Source organism: Schistocerca nitens, chromosome 2 (genome assembly GCF_023898315.1).
Source record: "Schistocerca nitens isolate TAMUIC-IGC-003100 chromosome 2, iqSchNite1.1, whole genome shotgun sequence".
NCBI lineage: Eukaryota > Metazoa > Arthropoda > Insecta > Orthoptera > Acrididae > Schistocerca > Schistocerca nitens.
The window spans coordinates 920,199,797-920,221,719 of NC_064615.1; the positions used below are offsets into that span (position 1 = coordinate 920,199,797).

Consider the following 21,923-nt stretch of genomic DNA (forward strand, 5'->3'; position numbering starts at 1 on the left):
CTGATCCAAAGTGACACAAATCATTGGTACTGACGTGAGCAACCACGTGCAGTTGGCTGCACCCTGTGCTCTTCATGGCATCCGGGAGGACCCTTTCCACATCTGGAATGACTCCACCTGGTATGCACACAGAGTGCACATTGGTTTTCTTTCCTTTCTTGGCAGCCATGTCCCCATAACACACCTAACATTGGAGCTCCCAACTACCAGTAACTCCACCCTCTGTGATTGCCCGAATCTTGCAGGGTGAGTGGTTTCCTCTGAAACAGGAAAGACGACAGCATCTGGCTCAGCGACAGTGTCAGCCACAGACAGCACCTGGAATCTGTTTGTCAGGCAAACAGGGGAGGCCTTACGTGCGGCTGCCTGGGAAGTCTTTTGCCACCTGCTTCACCCTGGGGCAACCTCCCACTCAACCACAGGTGAGGAGTCAACCTCAGTGCGAGCAGTAACTGGGTTGGCCACTGGTGAGGACCAATCGGAGGACTCTGATATGCTGGATGACCGTCGGATCCCCATGGCTGGCCCACAACAGTGGTGCCCATCCACTGCAGCTTCAAGCTGTGTAACCGAAGCCATCACAGCCTGAAGCTGAGAGCGAAGTGTCACCAACTCGGCTCGCATCCGCACACAACAAATGCAGTCCCTGTCCATACCAAAGACCGTGGAAAACTAAACTATGCAGATAAAGGGACTATCGGCACGTGCTGCACAACTCTAATGTAGACCCTAACGAAAATGCAGGAACTGTGTCTAATAATACACAGATATTCAAAAACCTAATTACTGAAGCATTCATGTGAAACTAGATAATTTGCCCCTGATTAGGAACGTGTGATGTTGCAAAATCGGCTTACTTTCCAATGCAAACAAAAATGTGAGAACTGTGGCTATTAGATATTAAATTTACATGCAGAAACTCAAGGTACTAAACTATTAAAGCATACAGATAATATTATAAAATTCTCTTCTGGTTAGGAACTCTTTAATGTCACAAAAGCAGTTACTTCCCTGTTCCTGCTTGTGTCTCTGTCAGTTACTGCTGCCTGACTGACTTGATGACTAATGCCAATGAACCTGTGGAAAACACTGACAAGACCAAAGAACAAGGAAATTAGACGTTTAAGATATCAGGGAATAACTTCCTTGGAGCTAGAGAGAGCTATAGACGGTAAAAACACTAAAGAAAGGAGGAGATCGGAATAGATACAACAAATAATTGATGACGTAGGTTGCAAGTGTTCTGAGATCAAGAGGTTGGCACAGTAGAGGAATCCATGGTAGGCTGCATTGATAATAGGACAGAGCATATTGTACAACATGTTGCTGGACATGGTATTTTTACAACAACCGAGCAAATGTGGGTTTCTATAGGTTTCAGTTACAGAATTTCATTATTACCAAACTTGAAATCTCTTTCCTAACACTTACTTGGGTCTGGAAGATAACCTGGGCATGATTAGAGAAGTTTTGGTTGTCATCATCCTTGCTATGTTTTTCTCCCACAATTACCTCTGTTGTATTCGTAGCTTTCATGTGTTTTGTATCTCTTTATTATTTGTCTGTTTGTTTCCACCTTTTGTTTTGGTTTTGGTCTCTATATTCCCTTTCTGTTTTTTTATTTTGAACTTTTATCTTGGCCGTCATTTCAGTTCCCTGTAAACAGGTTTTGTGCTAGTCTAGCATGTGGAAGACTCTCATCTCTACAAAATTGTTGCAGCCTACATCCATTTGAACCAATTTAGTTCCTTTTTTACTGTCTTCTGGCTGTAGTCTCCCTCTTCATTTTTGAACCTCCATCACCAAATTTATGATTCCTTGAGACATCAGGATGTGTACTATCATCTGATTCCTTCTTTGAGTCAAGCTGTGCTACAAATTTCATTTTTCCTAAACTTTAATCTGTACTTCTCCATTAGTGATCTGATATATCAATGTAACCTTCAGCATTCTTCTATAGCATCACATTTCAAAAGCTTCTATTCTCTTCTTGTCTAAACTGTTTATCAGATATGTTTCACTTGCTTATAAAGCTTCACTACAGACAAGTACTTTCAGGAAACAGTCTGCATTTTGTCTGCTTCACTTCTCCCATTGTCAGCTATAGCCCAAATAACCTGACTACTGATTTGATTTGATATGAATAGAGACATAAAAAACAGTGGCCATAGCACACTATTGCCCGCATCAAAACCCGGCTTATAGTGTGATTTCATTCCTTATAGTAAAGCCAGTCAGTAGGAGGTTGTTTACTAGTTCTTAATTAGACACAATTTCTTCAGGACTTGATGCAAATATTTTGGGGGATTGTGTGCTTCGCGTTGGAGGATTGTGTGGTGTGGTTTTGTCACCTTTCCCATACATCTTAAACATAGGGGCTTTTCTTCTATACCCAAGTGTGTGTGTGTGTGTGTGTGTGTGTGTGTGTGTGTGTGTGTGTGTGTGTGTGCATGTGTTTCTTTCTTAAAGTTCCCATGGCTTGTCATTAATGCTACCGTAAGTTTAGTCTGTCTCCTGTGTGATACAACAATTACAAAACTTTTTTAAAAAACATGGTCTATATTCAACATACCTTGTGATCTAGTTTCATAGTTTTGATTTAATCATTGCCTATGTGATGGTGATGGTTAGGACAGGTTCCAGTCCAAAAAACAGCTGTGGCACCCACCCTGGACAGTGTATCAGCTTGTTCATTGCCACAGATTCCGGAGTGGTCAGATACTGACAGCAGACTTACCCTGTTGCTTTCTCTTAGTCTCACAAGGACTTTGTGGTGTTCTGCAATGATCTTTGTTCTTGGTGTAAGGGCAGATAAAAATATCAGAGCTGCTTCGCTGTCTGAATAAATGTAAATGCTACAATCTTTGTAGTGCCTATGCAAATTCTTCTCCGCACATACCCTGATAGTGGGCATTTCCCCCTGGAGTACCATGGCCAGCTTCTCTAGAGAGACTGCGCTCTAGTCTAAGCTATATCCCATATAACCTGGAACCATTACCTTCATCTGTTTTCAAACTGTTAGTAAACCAGGCTATGTCCCCTCCACTGTGTCATGGTTCGTTCTTCCACTGCTCCCTACCCTAATTGTTACATTGATATGTAAGCAGCTGGAAGTTATTGTATAGTCAACCAGCATTTCCCCAACCATTCCTCTATTTATCCTCCATTGGTGTGGGATTCAGGAGATCCTAAAGGTATCCAGTCATTTCCAGTTTTTACCGTGCATATTCTTTCTGCTGCCTATATTTTAACCAACAGATGTAATAGGAATAATAGATTTGCATACTTGATTGCAAGGTTGTGTTTGGTAAGGACCCCCTGATATTTTGCCCTTTGGCCTTTCCTTCTTCTAGGTTGAACTGTCTTCTTTGCAATTCCAGGTTATTGTTCCACCAAGGCACATTGCTGTCTGTGCACTTCTTGGTGATTTGGCAGTTTTCTAAATGAGAGGCCATAATGGCAGAAGTCACTGCATCTGACATTTCCTGAAACCCTACTGGATTCCTTATCAAAGTTCTGATTTCAGGTAAGTGTGAGTTAAGGTCTATCTTATGAGTCCCATTCTGTTTTCCTAGGATTCCTGTAGACCATTGTCTGTATAGCAGCCATTTTGACCCCAAACATAATATACATGTTGTCAGGTAAGAATGCCTCCAATTCCACATGCCATTTCTTGACATAGCTGCCCATTACAATGGACACAAAAGTTATGTCAGTTACTTCTTGCCTTCTTTCTTATCATCCTGAATGTAGCTTCCCTGCCTCGGTTCAGAACTTCTAGGTTGCTTTTGTGTAAAAATTCAAGTAGGTACTCACCACTGCTGTTGGTGTAACTGTTGCTCACACAATTCAATTTCCCACATGCTTTCTGTCTCGCGCAGTACATCCTGATACTCACAAGTCCCTGGAACAAAACTCAGCCATCAGGAAAAATGAAATTCCATTGTTTTCATAAAAGCATGTTCTGGAGTTCTTCAGTTTTACCCTAGTATAAATCACTACCTCCAGTTCCTCACATACCTCAAATGTCGCCCTTATATAAATATGGTTCCTGGATCAGGGTCACATTCATCTTCTGTCTTCCCAGAAGATGACATGGGGTGGCAGTTGCTCCTTTACTGTGTTGCAGAATTATGTGCAACACTTGCAGTCTCCATGTTACTGCCATGGTCAATTCCATTGTCTGTGATTACCCTGATGGTTACTTGTGAGAACCCTGTGTACAATCTCCGGTCATGTTCCTGCATTGTCCTCAGGGATTTTTCACAAACTTCCATCACAACGGTTTGGCCATTCGTTACAACCTTTCAAGAGATTACCCTCCAGTCCTCTGTTGTGACCTCCTGGTTCTTTGCCCTTATTTTCTCAAACAGAGTCTTTTGAGGTTTTGATACCCAAGGAGGTTTTGGTACTTAAATTGATACCTATGATGCAGTCTTGAAGAGCTCAGATGCTGTCTTGAACAGCAGCTTTGTCTCCTCCCACAGTGGCATCTTGGGCACCCTCTCCTTCAGCCAATCCTCTGTTCACATCCCCTCACAGACAAAGATAAAAGCATCTTTATCCAGTTAGACTATGCTGAATTCGGTTGCTGGACTAGTGTCCTGCCCCCAGTCTTCCCAATTAGAGCCACATGAACAAGCTCGATCTGCTGCAGGCTGATGTTGACCAATGGATATCCCTGTTGGGTAACTGCCATCCTAAGAACAGGGACTGCAATAATATAGGCCTGTTTCCCTACTCCCTTCCCTGCCTCAGCTTTATCTAGCTGTGATCATCCTGACAAATTGGAGTATTAGACTCCTCCATTGTTCTCTTGTTTCGTGTGTTGGAAGTAGAAGTGATCTGTTTACCCCCTTCACTCTGAGACAGTGTTTTTTTGGAAGTCTTTTGTTGAAGATCTTTTAGTTTGGGAAGTTTTCTCTTATGAGCCCCAGACAAGGATTTAATCATCGCCAGTTTCAGCATATCTGTGGCAGTTTCCACATCTTGCACTAGTCTATTACATGATCCAGTTGCGGAAACAGTTTTCATGAATTCCAACTTCAAGTGTTTGCGGCCTCATGATGTCCCTCAGTTTTTGTTTTTTTCTTGTTCCGTGTTCTCCACTTCGATCTCACAAGAACTGTGGCTACATTCAGTCGACATCATAGAACCCCACACAGTGCGAGTCTAATTACTCAGGAAGGTCGTCCAATATTCTTGAGACTCTCTTAATGATATATGTCCTACATACCATGCACCCATTGACATGGATTGCATCACTCCTAGGATTGGGTATCTGCATTTACATATATACTTCACAAGCCAGTGTACTGTGCATGGCAGATGGTACCACACATCACTATTAGTCATTTCCTTTCCTGTTTCATTCACAGGTAGAGCGAGGGGAAAAAACAACTGTCTATAAGGCTCTGTATGAGTGCTAAATTTCTTCATCTTATTTTTGTGGTCCTTATAGGAAATGTTCATTGGCAGCAGCAGAATTGATCTGCAATCAGTCTCAAATGCCAGTTCTCTAAATTTGTGCAATAATGCCTCATATAAAGAACATTGTCTTCCCTCCAGGGATTCCCATTTCAGTTCATGAAGCATCTCCATAATACACACATCAAAAACATTTTGCATCACCTCAGTTCAGAGAGTTCCAGAACCTGTACAGAAAATTGGAATAGAGATCATCATAAACATCTTTTCGGCCTTTTTATATCTCATAAAAACCAGACATTGCACATTGTATCACCATACAGCGAGACTTTCAGAGGTGATTGTCCAGATTGTTGTACACACCAGTACCTCTAATACCCAGTAGCACATCCTCTTCCATCGATGCAGGCTTGTATTCGTCGTGGCATACTATCCACAAGTTCATCAAGGCACTGTTGGTCCAGATTGTCCCACTCCTCAACAGTGATTCAGTGTAGATCCCTCAGAGTGGTTGGTGGGTCATGTCATTCATAAACAGCTCTTTTCAATCTATCCCAGGCATGTTCGATAGGGTTCAGGTCTGGAGAAGATGCTGGCCACTCGAGTCGAGCGATGTCGATATCCTGAAGGAAGTGCTTCACAAGATGTGCATGATGATGGAGTGAATTGTCGCCCATGAAGATGAATGCCTCGCCAATATGGTTGCACTATCGCTCGGAGGATGGCATTTGGTATCGTGCAACCGTTATGGCACCTTCCATGACCACCAGCGGCGTACGTTGGTCCAACATAATGCCACCCCAAAACTGCAGGGAACCTTCACCTCGCTGCACTTGCTGCACAGTGCGTCTAAGGCGTTCAGCCTGACTGGGTTGCCTCCAAACACGTCTCCGACAATTGTCTGGTTGAAGGTAGATGCGACACTGATCGGTGAAGAGAACGTGAGACACTGATCAGTGAAGAGAACGTGAGACACTGATCAGTGAAGAGAACGTGATACCAGTCCTGAGCAGTTCATTCAACATGTTGTTGGGCGCATCTGTACCGCACTGCATGGTGTCGTGGTTGCAAAGATGGACCTCACCATGGACGTCAGGAGTGAAGTTGCGCATCATGCAGCCTATTGCGCACAGTTTAAGTCATAACACGATGTCCTTGCTCTGGATTGAATAACACCAGGGATAGGATACAACCCTGGTTCATTCCCATTTCAAGTGCTCACTCTCCTGACCTTAAACTCTCATAACTGCTATCTGGTTTTTGTTCAAGTTGTAAATAACCTTTAGCTCCCTATATTTTATCCCTGCTATCTTCAGAATTTTGAAGAGCATGTTCTAGTTAACATTGTGAAAAGCTTTCTCTAAATATACAAATGCCTTTCTTTGACTTATCTTGTAAGAGAAATCGTATGGTCAGCCATGCCTAATGTGACCCTGCATTGCTCTGGAAACAAAACTGATCTTATCTGAAGTCGGTGGGTACTATAGTCCGATTAATATTACTTGATAGTTGAGACTTCACATGTTTGACCTGGTTTCCTCCAATCAGAGCACTCACCATCATGCCCAGATTGTTTAGCGTTGTCATACTGCCACAACAACCAGTCAGATCACTTTCACTTCCTTGTCAGGCTTTCTTTCATGATGTGTTTGGGTCCTGAATACTAGGTCTGGATCTTCTATTTTGTATTTTATCACACATGGTAACCACACCAAAAACAACATGTATTCATAACAATGGTAATGAAATACACACATTTTGTACACAACACTAAGCAAATATTACTGGATCCTTTCCCCAAACACTTGATTCAGTGTCACGTATACAGTTATTATAATCACAGAGATCAGCATACATTAGGTAAGCTTCGTACAACATGCATAAAACTGACTTTTTGAAGGCTCAATTCATTGTTGCGACTGGTTGACCAGAGTTGCAAATACAGTATAATGACACAACACAGCATACTGAAGTAACACACTGGTCAGTGCATAAACTTGATTTGCAGAAGGTTGTAGGTTCGAATCTTGTCGAATTCATCAGATCTTATTTTTTCCCAAATCAGATCAAAAGACTTATTTTTATTCACTTACCTGTTTTAAAAGTAATGTTATATTTCTAAAACTTTCCTGTGTCATTCTTGTCATCATATTGTGTTTTTCATTTTCACTTTTCTTCCTATCAGTCTTTATTTACTTGGACTCTGTCTGTGTTACCTAATATAATCTGCAACCAAGTGCCAAGATGGACTTCTCATTGGTTAGTAATGCAGTACTTCATGTAGCCAGTGTGAGGATAGTTTCAGGTAACCAGTGATAGTGAGAAATTACAGTTTGCTTCAGCACTGAAACTTAAATTTTTTGTCTTTAGTTTGCTGGTAGAGCTTAGCTTTAATTGCCATGCACAAAACAGTCATGATTTTAGTTCTGCCATAAATTGTTGTCCGCTGTTTTCTTGAATACATTGCGTATCTCAAGCTTGTGGCTAGATTAGGACTTGGAATTTAAATTTGGGGCTACAAAAGGCATTGTTGGCTGCAGCTCAGTCACTTAAAAGCAGCTGCCGACAGAGCATCTCGTATTTCCAACATACCTCATGGGAGGCCACTTCCAACATTGGCCAGAAATACATATTAACAGCATTTGTGATCTGCCATGTTTTCATGTGTCGCCTATGACCAAGCAAGAGCCAGCACCCAATATGGCAACATTATAATATCAAGTGACATCTTTCACTTATCAAGTAATTTTAATTGGCCTAGGGTCATTCCATTTTGTGTGGTATGATTTGTGTTAGTATTTGCAGCCACAATTTCTTAAACAGATGTTTCAGTAATATTCATTCTTGTCACCATATACCTTCACAGGAATTGGAATTCTGACAGTCTTCTTGAAGGCTGAAGGTATTTGGTCTGTCTCTTGAGAGTACTTATGTCATGGTATGTTCTCAAAAGGCTCTCAATAATTCAGAGGTGTATACTCAAGTGGCTTAGTTTTGATTTAAATCTCTCAATGTTCTGTCACATTTTTCTTGCAGTGTTATATCTCTCATCATATCTTCATCTACTTCCATTTTTCTTAATATTGTCTTCAGATTAATTTCCTTTTTATAGCCCGTTATATATTCATTCTACCTTTCAGCCTTCCCTTCTTTGTTTAGTTCTAGCTTGGCAAGTTAGATCTTGATATTCATACAGCTGCTTATCTTTTCTCCAAATGTTTCTATAATTTTTATATATGTGGCTTCAATCTTTTTATGTAAATTCTATGCTTCATATGCTTTGCTTTTCTCATATAACCATTCTTGTTTTTTCATGTTGTGCTTTCTGTCAATCTGACTTTGTAGATGTCTTTTTTTCTTTTGCCTCCTCTATTTGCTGCATTTTTTTTATATGTATTCTCCTTTTGTCTGTTAAATACCATACACAAACATTAAAAAAAATCACCCTGGTTCCCATAACTCCTGAAGATAGACGTTGCCTGTGAACATTGTATCACAGACACAGTCCCTTTGACTGTTCAGAGATGTCACTAAACCCACCCAATGATGTAAACAACCATGCATGAGTAGCACATATTAGACAGAGGGGATCCAACAACCGATCAGTTCCAGCCATCCCACCAGGAAGGAGGTGAGCGGCACGTTTTGTCTGTAGTTAAACCATGCCTCGACAGTCAATACCATGGTTCAATCACATCCACGTTGTTCCTTTGTGCCAGGAAGGGCTCTCAATTAGGGAAATGTCCAAGTGTCTCGGAGTGAACCAAAGCGATGTTGTTTTTGACATGGAGGAGATACAGAGAGACAGGAACTGTCGAAGACATGCCTCGCTTAGGACGCTCAAGGGCTACTACTGCAGTGGATGACTGCTACCTACAGATTATGACTTGGAGGAACCCTGACAGCAACACCACCATGTTGAATAATCCTTTTCATGCAGCGGCAGGAGGGCGTGTTACATTTCAAACTGTATGCAATAGGCCGCATAATGTGCGACTTCACTCCCGATGTCCATGGTGAGATCCATCTTTGCAACCACGACACCATGCAGTGCGGTACAGATGGGCCCAACAACATGTCAAATGGACTGCTCAGGATTGGCATCACGTTCTCTTCGCCGATGAGTGTCGCATATGCCTTCAACCAGACAATCATTGGAGATGTGTTTGGAGGCAACCCAGTTAGGCTGAACGCCTTAGACACAGGGAGTGCAGCAAGGTAGAGGTTCCCTGCTGTTTTGGGGTGACATTATGTGGGGCTGACATACGCCACTGGTGGTCATGGAAGGCGCTGTAACGGCTGTATGATACGTGAATGCCATCCTCCAGCCGATAGTGCAACCATATTGGCAGCATATTGGCGAGCCATTTGTCTTCAAGGACGACAATTCGCGCCCCCATTGTGCACATCTTGTAAATGACATTGCTAGACTAGAGTAACCAGCATGTTCTCCAGACGTGAACCCTATCGAACATGCCTGGGATAGATTGAAAAGGGTTGTTTATGGGCGACATGACCCACCAACCAATCTGAGGGATCTACGCCGATTTGCCGTTGAGGAGTGGGACAATCTGGACCAACAGTGCCTTGATGAACTTGTGGATAGTATGCCATGACGAATACAGGCATGCATCAATGCAAGAGGAATTGCTACTGGGTATTAGAGGTACTGGTGTGCACAGCAGTCTGGACAGCCACCTCTAAAGGTCTCGCTGTATCGTGATACAACATCCAATGTATGGTTTTCACTAGCAATAAAAAGGGCAGAAATGATGTTAATGTTGGTCTCTCTTCCAATTTTCTGTACAGGTTCTGGAACTCTCGGAACCGAGGTGATACAAAACTTTTTTTGATCTGTGTATTGTGTGTCATCCAAGGATTTCTGCTGGGCCTCGTTTCTTTGCCCATTTGATTCTTCACAGCCTTCACCATTTCCTCTATCAAAGATCTCCTTCCATCTTCTGCTTTACTCATTTTCCCTATTTCAGTCTCTAAGTCAAAGGGCGGGTTCCATCTCAATACTCCATCTTTGCGCAATTTCTTTGGTTGTTACCTGCAGCTCAAAGTCAATAAATTACTATCAGAATCCACCTCTCCGCTGGAAGTAATTTTTAGTTTAAAATCAGGGTTCGAAATCTTTGTCTCACCATTATATAATTAATCTGAAAACCTCTGATGCCTCCAGGTCTCTTCCATGAATATAGCGCCGGAGTGGCCATGCGGTTCTAGGCGCTACGGTCTGGAACCGAGCGGCCGCTACGGTCACAGGTTCGAATCCTGCCTCAGGCATGGATGTGTGTGATGTCCTTAGGTTAGTTAGGCTTAATTAGTTCTAAGTTCTAGGCGACTGATGACCTCAGAAGTTAAGTCGCATAGTGCTCAGAGCCATTTGAACCATGAATGTAGCATTCTTTAATAATTCTTAAATCAAGGGTTAGTAATGATCAAATTATGCTCTGAGCAAAATCCTACCAGGCTGCTTTCTCTTTTGTTCCATTCCCCCAGACCACATTCTCTGGGGAATGGGGACAAGAGAATTGAGGAGGAGTGTCTGCACCCCCACCCTCAGATTTTTTTTAATTGACAATAAAAAAATCTCAGTTTCAAGCCTAATTGTAACATTTGAAAATTTAAGATCATGCCTTCGCCCCATAGTAAGGGAGACAAGAAAGAGTGCTGGATATTTAAAAATTGGATCTCAAAGTTACATTTTTCAAAATATAAAATAGACATTGTTTTAAAGCAAAATGTTAATACAGTATGAAATAAGATCAGTTTTCAAAGGATAAGACACTTAAAAGCATTGCATAATTTGTAAGCACAGTTAAAGCAGTTTTCAGAGAAGTAAAAGCTTAAATTCAGCCTTGACTCTTGTATTAATAAAAGATATCTTCAGAACTGTTAGTGATGCAAAGAATATCCAGACTATGTTAAAGGGAGAAAGTGTAACAAGCAAACCAAGTGAAAGTACAAAGCAACACTTTAAACAGAAACATATTGTATTTGCTAATGATGATCAAAATACTTTTGACATAATTGTGAAGATACAAAAAAATTGTGTAATAAAAATTATCCTGGCAGAGTATTCATGAAGTTTAAAGAAACAATTACACTAAACTTTACATTTGTTTACCTATGCCCAAAAGGGCCTTAAAAACTGCAAGAGTTAGTTTAAATACTACTCAGTTGCTTTACACTCAATAGTGACATCACAGAGTTAATGTGAGTTCGCCAAATCGCAATGTAACAACGAGTTTACACACCCACAGTGTTAGGTGTGTGTTATACAGTTTGTGCTAAACAGATGGTAAAATGGTATTGCATTGCTTCTGAAACAGTACTGGTTCAAAAAAATTGTTGTTGTTGTTGTTGTTGTGGTCTTCAGTCCTGAGACTGGTTTGATGCAGCTCTCCATGCTACTCTATCCTGTGCAAGCTTCTTCATCTCCCAGTACCTACTGCAACCTACATCCTTCTGAATCTGCTTAGTGTATTGATCTCTTGGTCTCCCTCTACGATTTTTACCCTCCACGCTGCCCTCCAATGCTAAATTTGTGATCCCTTGATGCCTCAAAACATGTCCTACCAACCGATCCCTTCTTCTAGTCAAGTTGTGCCACAAACTTCTCTTCTCCCTAATCCTATTCAATACCTCCTCATTAGTTACGTGATCTACCCACCTTATCTTCAGCATTCTTCTGTAGCACCACATTTCGAAAGCTTCTATTTTCTTCTTGTCCAAACTGGTTATCGTCCATGTTTCACTTCCATACATGGCTACACTCCATACAAATACTTTCAGAAACGACTTCCTGACACTTAAATCTATACTCGATGTTAACAAATTTCTCTTCTTCAGAAACGATTTCCTTGCCATTGCCAGTCTACATTTTATATCCTCTCTACTTCTACCATCATCAGTTATTTTACTCCCTAAATAGCAAAACTCCTTTACTACTTTAAGTGTCACATTTCCTAATCTAATCCCCTCAGCATCACCCGATTTAATTTGACTACATTCCATTATCCTCGTTTTGCTTTTGTTGATGTTCATCTTATATCCTCCTTTCAAGACACTGTCCATTCCGTTCAACTGCTCTTCCAAGTCCTTTGCTGTCTCTGACAGAATTACAGTGTCATCGGCGAACCTCAAAGTCAAAAAAATTATCAAACAAAATGACAACGTGTAAACTCAAACAGCAAAAGCATATTACAAATAAAAAATAACAATTGATAAATAAACCCGTAGCAACTGAAACATAAACACGCAAAACAAAAATGCTAAAAATTATGCACCAACCTAGTATTATGATTTGTCCATAACTATCATGAATTCAAGGCTATTATTATGGAAGCCTCTGCTAAAATTACAGAATTTGCTGTTTGGTTTATTTTAGCAGTTTGACAACAAAATATTTTTTGTTTGATAATTTTTTTGAAACAAAATATATTTTGTTGTCAAACTGCTAAAATAAACCAAACAGCAAATTCTGTAATTTTAGCAGAGGCTTCCATAATAATAGCCTTGAATTCATGATAGTTATGGACAAATCATAATACTAGGTTGGTGCATAATTTTTAGCATTTTTGTTTTGCGTGTTGATGTTTCAGTTGCTACGGGTTTATTTATCAATTGTTATTTTTTATTTGTAATATGCTTTTGCTGTTTGAGTTTACATGTTGTCATTTTGTCGTTAGGAGATAGTGCATGGAGCTGTAGGTGCTGGAAAATGGAGTGCCAAGTGGAGAAATCAAAACATTTACAATGTATTCTTCTGTTTGAGTCCAGTAGAGGGTTACAGCTGCAGAGGCAGCCAGAAACATTGAAACCATGTTTGGGGATAATGCCATTAGACAGAACACAGCAGGGAAATGGCTTTCTCATTTTAAGGAGGGACCATTTAAATGTATTACTCCACCCTGATCCAGATCGTTGTGCTTGAGAACTGACAAATGTGGTGGACTGTGATCATTCCAGAATTGTGTGACATCTCCATGCAATGGAGAAGGTTCAAAGATCATGTGTACAGGTACTGCATGCCCTAAGCCAAAATCACAGAAACCAGTGGGTGGCCATATGTTCGTTCTTCTGTACTGTTTCGTCATCAATTGTCTCATGAACAACACTGACCATTCCTATCCTGCATCGTTACTGGTGATGAGAAATGGTGTCTTTATGCTAACATATGGAAAAGAAAGGAATGGTTGAGACCAAAGAAAGCAGCAACTCCCTGTAAAAAGACCTATGTGCATCCACAAAAGATAATTAAAAAGAAAGAAATGGTTGAGCCCAAACAAAGCAACAATTCCCTGTACAAACATCTGCGTGCATCTGCAGAAGGTAATGTTATGATGTATCTGGCAGAACAGCAGCAGTGTGGTGTATTTCGAACTGCTTCTTCAAGGTGTAACCATAACTGCTGAAATCTTGCAAAAGTAGTCCAAGAACAATTGTCTGGAAGGTTGCGTGAAGTGAAGCTACTCCACAATAATGCATGCCCATGTTCCGGTAGACTGACAGGAGTTGGGGTGGGAAGTCATCCTGCACCCACCTTATTCACCTGATCTTATGCCCCCAGATTTTTCACATTTTTCTCTTTCTATTGAACAACCTTCAAGGAAGTTCCCTTTCGGATGAAAATGCGCTCAGAGTGTGGCTTGATAAGTTCTTTTCCTCAAAACTACATTATTTCTGCAGTTACCCCAGCATTAGCATGCTGTTGTAAACAGTGAAGGATAATATATTATTGATGACGAAAGTCACTGTTATGTATATCTGCTGTTTTTATCTAAATTTTGGAAAAATGCTACAAACTTTTACACCAACCTAAACTTCACATATCAACACACAGTATAGTTCCATGCCCTTGAGAAATACGTAGTTTCCTCATACTTTCAGCTGTTCACAACAACAACATAGCAAGGCCATTTTAAACTTCCATACAGCCATTTGTATTGTTGAGACATGCAAACGAGATGTACCAACAAAGTTTGTCAAATGTAACGTCACTTTTGAGGCAGTTCTGCATATCACGTCGTGAAGAATTTGGACACTACTGGGAATAATTATGCAGACAAAGCATTTGTTTCATTGGCTTTCGCACTGTGTATAAAGAAGAAGAAAAAAGACACTCAAGGAATTGTTGAAGTTGAGAGATAAATGTACCCTTGAAAATCTGCTAAAGGAAATATTATACTCAGAACTTGATTATTACATGAGCTTTCTCTGAATGTACAGTCAAACTTTTAAGAACTTGTTAGAATTACTTTGCACTCACATTGGAAGACGAGACATAGTTACATGAAAATGTGTTCTTTCTACTTGGTCCTCTAATGAAATTTATTAAAATGCAACAACGTGGGAACATATATGTATACATTGTCTGCAGAAGAATATGAGAGTTAAATTTTTTTCCTTTTATTGCACTCCTGTTTGTGTATTGTGCATAGAATATTGATTTTATCCTAATGTCTTCCTGCGTAATATTTGACTTGGAAAAACTCGAACGCCTCTGCTGTTGTATCAATCACCTGTGCCCTTTTGGTTTTACCTTTGATTGGCTTAGTTTTTTTATGCCATGTGTGTTCACTTATTTCTCAACCTGAGATTATGATAGTCAAAGGTTAGCTTATATCATGTTAGTAAATCTTGATCCTTTCTGCCAGTAGGTTTTAATAGGTAGGTATTTCCACAAACATGTGCTTCTTGTGTAGAGTCTTTTTTAAAAATATGTATTAGTATGTCATAACTCACATGGGTGTTTCATTGTTTTTTAAAGTTGCATTTGTAGCTTGTGTCATACTATGTTGCAGTACTATCAAGAATGACCATTAATTTATTTCTTCATAGATTGGTTGAGTACTGAGATATATAGTTCAGAATAATCCGGAAATCTCCTTAATTTCCTCTACAGGATTGTGAGAGTAACCTCTCTGGTGAAGGTAATGCCTCTGGATCAAGTGTGTCAGAAGAAGCTGAGTGTCGCACTTTGGTTTGTGGAGACTGTGGGAAAAAATTTTCACAAAGACACCTTCTTAGTCGACACAAGAGAGAAGTACACCGTCCAAATCTTAACCTTGTATGTAAGGTAAATAATCAAATTTTGTTTCTCTATCAATCTTCCTTCTTATCAGAACAGCAAAGAATGTTGATCCATATACTGTGTCTGCAGTAGTGAAAGATGCTTAAAATTAAGAAACATAAATGTTTTAGTTGAAAATAGGTTTTAGATCCCCAGTCACTTATCAAGAGTTAAGAGAATGACTGTTCAAATGTCTGTGCGCTTGCTGTAATTAATGTAATCTTGTCCTCACTGTCTCTCTGGGAGTGAAAGTTACAGGATACTAGTATATTCCATGAGTCATCATCTAAACCTCGTTCTTGAAGATTTCTCAGTATAGTGTAATCAAACAATGGAAAAACCAGGACGGAATGTAACAGTATCATGAAAAGGAAAGTTGCTACTCATCGTATAGTGGAGATGCTGAGTCGCAGATAGGCACAACAAAATGACTGTCACAATGTCTCTGTGACACAGTCACACAGGTCAAACAAACCAGTGACTGTTCATGCAGCCATTCCTTATTTACATTCAGTATCCTCTGTTAGTCCTATTTGGTACAGGTCCCACACAGTTGAGCAATATTCTAGAAAGGGTCATAAGAGTTATCTGTAAGCAGTCTTCTTTGTAGACTGATTGCATTTCCCTTGTATTCTACCAATAGAGCAAAGTCTGCCACATTCTTCACTCACAACTGAGCTATGACAGCATTCCATTTTGTATTTCTATGAAGTGTTACATCCAGCTATTCGCATGAATTAACCAATTCCAACTGTGACTAAATGATATTATAGTCACATGTCTACATCTACATAGTTAATCTGCATTTCACAATTAAGTGCCTGGCAGAGGGTTCATTTAATCACCTAGAAGCTGTCTCTACAGTTCCATTCTCGAATAGCACGGGGGAAAATCTTCCTATGCGAGCTCTGATTTCTCTTATTTTATTATGATGATCATGGTTCTCTATGCATGTGGGCACCAAGAAAACACGCACATCAAAAAAAGTTTTGCATCACCTCTGTTTCGAGAGTTCCGGAACCTGTACAGAAAATTGGAATCGAGATCAACATAAACATCAATTCCACTCTTTTTATTGCTCATTAAAACCACACATTGCGTGTTGTACTACCATACAGTGAGACCTTCAGAGATGGCGGTCCAGACTGCTGTACACACCAGTACCTCTCCCCCCAGGGGGTCCACAACTCTTTTGTGGATACGTGCGTAGCGAGCACGGGACCCCGAGCTAATGTAGCCCTCCTTCCTTTCCGGGCTGCATACCCTCCCTTTCTGCATCCTTCCCTGTCCCCCATCTTTGCCCCCCCCCCCCCCACCTCTGGCTCTTTCCTTCCCTTTCTCCCCCTCTGGGAGTATGGTTTGTGCCTATGTCCGGAGACGGACGCTCGAAACTGTTACAAATTGCTTGCTTTCTACACTTGCAAGTCTTCGTCCTTCCTCTGTCCTTCTCTTTTCCTTCCCTCTTCTCTTTGCCCTTTTCTCCGCTGCGGCGTTTGAGACCCCTCTTCTTTCCTTTCCCTTGCTCTTTTTTCCCCCCTGTGCGTGTCTGAAGGCCGACCCACGCCCTTCCATGCGTAGCCGGTGACGGGGTAACGCGTAATTCCCCGCCCCGGGTAGACAGGTAGGACACGTACGTACCCCCTGGTAATGGCCAGGCCCAGGGAGGGGTGATTACCCGAGCTGATACCTTCCGAAAGTGCCGATTGGTCCCTCCGTCCGTTTGTCGGGAGGTGTGACCTGAGGTGTGAACAATCACCTAAGGCGGGAGTGCCCTCAGAGAGGGCCCCCACAAGGGAGGAGCGCGCCATCGGAGATGCCGGTAATCATGGGGGATTCTTCCGCAATGGTTTCCTCACCTTCCACTATGTCTGCTCACAAGCGTAAGTTCACTGAGTCTCAGCCATAGACAGTTCTTCCATCGTTGCCACAGTTCTTTGTTGTTTCTCAGTCTGACGAAGGTCACGACTTCTCCACGGTCAACCCTTTCATTATTCAGAAAGGTGTCGACGCAATTGCAGGTCCTGTAAAGTCTTTTTCCAGATTACGGAATGGCACCCTGTTGTTAGAAACAGTCAGTGCCCTCCAGGCACAAAAATTGCTGCGTACCTCATTACTACACACCTTCCCTGTCCGGGTGGAACCGCACCGTACTTTAAATTCCTCACTTGGAGTCGTTTATACACGCTCCCTCGATGGATTGTCTGACGAAGAAATTCAGCACTACCTGTCTGACCAGGGCGTAACGGCTGTTCATAGGGTTATGAAAAGGGTTGACATGAACATCATTCCAACCCACACTGTCTTCTTGACATTTGACAAAGTTCAACTCCCATCGAAAATCAAAGCAGGCTAGGAGATAATTTCCGTTCGCCCTTACGTCCCAAACCCTACGTGTTGCTATCGGTGTCAGCGGTTCAATCACACCAGCCAGTCCTGTTCCATTCCGGCCAAATGTGTTACGTGTGGCAAGGATGCCCATGAGGGTGCTTGTCCACCTCCATCCCCTCACTGCATCAACTGTATGGGTGACCACGCTGCTTCCTCTCGAGATTGCCCCGTTTTTAAGGACGAATAGCTCATCCAGGAAATTAGAGTGAAGGAAAAGGTGTCGACCTTTGCTGCTCGAAAATTATTCGCCAGTCGACAGCCCACCGTGCCTCAGACAGGAAAATACAGCACTGTCCTTGCTTCTCCTCGGCCAACAAAGGAGGCGGCCACGCAGACTTGCAACCTCACCTTTAGTACCACGGTCGTCAGATCGGCCAGCGCAAAGATCGCCCGTTCAACCTCACCACTTTCGCCTGCCCACTCTCTGGCTCACCCTTCGTCGGGTTCTGCTAAATCTCGAGCCCAAAAGTCAGACACCAAGACTTCGAAAAAAGAGCATACTCATGAAGAGTTTTTACGTACTGCAACTTCCCAACCATCGGTTCCTCCTTCATCTAAACATCATACTTCCAAGAAGGCTACAAAGAAACCCAGTTCCTCTCCTTCTCCGCCAAGGCGTGTCCTATCTACAGCACCACCTGGCGGGAATCGCCCTCGGCCGTCTTCTGTGTCGCCGAGGCGCACTGCTGGCGGCCGATCAACCGGCTGATCGCTGGTGGCAGGAGCTGCTCCTGACCAACCTATGGATCAGGATCTTCTGCCTTCGGCTGAATGCCATTTCATGCTGTCGGTCGCAAGCTCTGAGCAGTCGTTGGGTTGACAGCGACCTTGGTCACATTCCTCCATTTTCTGTTCACCCTATGTCCATTATCCACTGTAATATCCGCGGTATTCGAGCCAATCGGGATGAATTGTCGATCCTCTTGCGATCCTACTTGACGGTCATCTTCTGTCTTCAGGAAACAAAGCTGCGTCCCCATGACCGCGTTGTTCTCCCTCATTTTCAGTCCGTCCGATATGATCTCCCCTCTGTTGAAGGCACTCCAGCACATGGAGGACTCATGATTCTTCTCCATGAAACTCTCCATTATCACCCAATCCATTTAAACACTTCCTTCCAAGCTGTCGCCGTCCGTCTTTCCCTTTCCGGATACACGTTCTCTCTTTGTACTGTATACATTCCATCGTCCACACCAATGGCACGAGCTGATCTCCTTCATCTTCTTGGTCAGCTTCCACCCCCCTATTTGCTGGTTGGGGACTTCAATGCCCACCACCCGCTTTGGGGATCTCCACATCCTTGTCCACGTGGCTCACTATTGCTAGACGTCTTCCACCAAGCGGATCTAGTTTGCCTCAACTACATTTTTGTCTGCCTCCACGACAAATTTATCTCATTTGGACCTTGCGGTCGGTACTGTTCCGCTAGCTCGGCGCTTCGAATGGTTCACCCTTGATGATACACACTCGAGTGACCACTTTCCATGTGTCCTTAGACTGCAGCCTCAACTGCCATACATGCGCCCGCGACGCTGGAAGTTTGCCCAAGCTGATTGGACACTTTTTTCGTCTCTAGCGACATTCAATGACCGTCACTTTCCCAGCGTCGACTATGGGGTCACACATATTACTGACGTTATTCTTACAGCTGCGGAACATTCAATACCACGCACCTCCGAATTGCCCCGGCGCCCCCCAGTTCCTTGGTGGAACGAGGCATGCCGTGATGCAATACGTGAGCGGCGACGTGCTCTCCGCGTTTTCCGCCACCATCCTATTTTGGCCAACTGTATCCGCTATAAGCAGTTCCGAGCGCGATGCCGTCGTGTCATCCACGATAGCAAGAAGGCAAGCTGGAAATTCTTTATTAACTCATTTAACACCTTCACTCCCTCCTCGGAAGTTTGGAGTCGGCTTCGACGGTTCTCAGACGCGCCTAGTTTCCTCCCGGTCTCTGGGCTCACTGTCGCGCATGACACATTAGTGGACCCCGTCGCAATTTCTAACTCGTTGGGTCAGCACTTTGCTGAGATTTCGAGCTCTTCAAATTACCCGCCAGCGTTTCTCCCGAAGAAACTTGCAGCGGAAGTGCGACCTCTTGCTTTCTCCTCTCAAAATCGCAAAAGCTACAATACTGTTTTCACCATGCGGGAACTCCAACATGCACTCTCTTCTTCTCGCTCCTCCGCCCCAGGACCGGATGGTATCCACGTCCAAATGTTGCTGCATTTATCAACCCATAGTCTGCGTTACCTCCTTCGCCTTTATAATCGAATTTGGACCGACAGTACTTTTCCCAGACGATGGCGGGAAGCTATCGTCGTTCCTGTTCCGAAACCTGGAAAGGACAAACATCTCCCCTCTAGCTATCGCCCCATTTCTCTCACGAGTAGTGTCTGTAAGGTTTTGGAGCGTATGGTGAATTACCGTTTAGCGTGGTGGCTGGAATCCTGCAGTCTTTTAACACCTGCCCAATGCGGATTCCGAAAGCATCGTTCTGCAGTTGACCATCTTGTTGCTCTCTCCACTTATATCATGAACAATTTTCTCCGGAAACGCCAAACGGTAGCAATATTTTTTGATCTGGAGAGAGCATACGATACCTGTTGGAGGACAGGCATCCTCCGCACACTGTTCTCTTGGGGCTTTCGAGGCCGGCTGCCCCTTTTTCTTCGCGAATTTATGGCAGAGCGCACATTTACGGTGCGGGTGAACACTACTCTCTCCCGTACTTTCTCCCAAGAAAACGGGGTACCTCAGGGCTCCGTGCTGAGTGTTGTACTGTTTGCCGTTGCCATCAATCCAATTATGGATTGTCTCCTTCCTGATGTCTTGGGCTCCCTCTTTGTGGACGATTTTGCGATCTACTACAGCTCTCAACGGACCAGCCTTCTTGAACGACGTCTTCAAGGCTCTCTCGATCGCCTCCACTCTTGGAGCATCGAAACCGGCTTCCGTTTTTCTCCCAGTAAGACCGTTTGTGTTAATTTTTGGCGATGTAAGGAGTTTCTTCCGCCCTCCTTACATCTAGGTCCTGTCAACCTTCCGTTTTCAAACGTCTCTAAATTCTTGGGTCTTATGTTTGACAGAAAACTGTGCTGGTCCTCCCACGTTTCCTATCTTTCGGCTCGCTGTCTGCGATCCCTTAACACCCTCCGTGTCCTGAATGGTACCTCCTGGGGAGTGGACAGAGTGGTCCTTCTCCGCCTCTATCGCGCCTTAGTGCGCTCAAAATTGGACTTTGGAAGCATAGTCTACTCCTCTGCTCGGCCGTCTATTCTTCAGCGTCTCGACTCAATCCACCACCGTGGATTACGTTTAGTGTCTGGAGCTTTTTACACCAGCCCTGTGGAAAGCCTTTATGCTGAGACTGCTGAGCCTCCGCTGTCCAATTGGCGAGTAGTCCTTCTGAGTCGTTACGCTAGCCATCTGTCTTCCATGCCTGCTAATCCAGCCCATGACCTTTTTTTCGACGCCTCCTTTGATGTAGGGTATGCAGGCCGCCCCTCCTCCCTACTACCACCGGGAGTCCCCTTCCGTTAACTGCTCCATTCTCTTTCCTTCCGCTTTCCTAAAACCTTCTTGACAACTTGGGGTACAGCACCGCCTTGGCTCCGTCCCCGGATTTGCCTGCTCCGTGACCTTTGTCGATTTCCCAAGGATGGTACCCCTTCACTTGTTTATCGTCGGGCATTTGCTGCTCTATGTGCACAAATGACGGACGCCACATTTATTTACACCGACGGCTCGAAAACATCGTTAGGTGTAGGGAGTGCCTATATTGTTGGCAACACCCCAAATCACTTTCGGCTTCCCGACCAGTGTTCGGGGTATACTGCGGAGCTTTACGCTGTTCTCCAGGCTGTCCACTACATCTGCCGCCATCAGCGGATACAGTAAGTTATCTGCTCAGATTCTCTCAGCTCTCTCCTCAGTCTCCAAGCTCTTTATCCTGTGCACCCTCTGGTCCACCGGATTCAGGACTGTCTGCGCTTGCTCCACCTGGGGGGCGTCTCGGTGGCGTTCC

The 21,923-nt window shown here is 43.2% G+C and overlaps 1 protein-coding gene across 6 annotated transcripts in view; it reads left to right on the plus strand.

Moving 5' to 3' along the window:
• Positions 1-21,923, plus strand: part of LOC126237238 (gastrula zinc finger protein XlCGF7.1-like) — a 103,329-nt gene that overhangs the window by 28,296 nt on the left and 53,110 nt on the right. For 3 of the 6 annotated variants that reach the window (XM_049947136.1, XM_049947140.1, XM_049947138.1), the window contains exon 3: positions 15,341-15,514. The exons of 2 other annotated variants lie outside the window; for them this stretch is intronic. In XM_049947136.1, the coding sequence (XP_049803093.1) occupies positions 15,341-15,514 (174 nt within the window). The remainder of the gene's footprint in view (positions 1-15,340; positions 15,515-21,923) is intronic. One more of the 6 variants, XM_049947137.1, reaches the window with a different exon arrangement.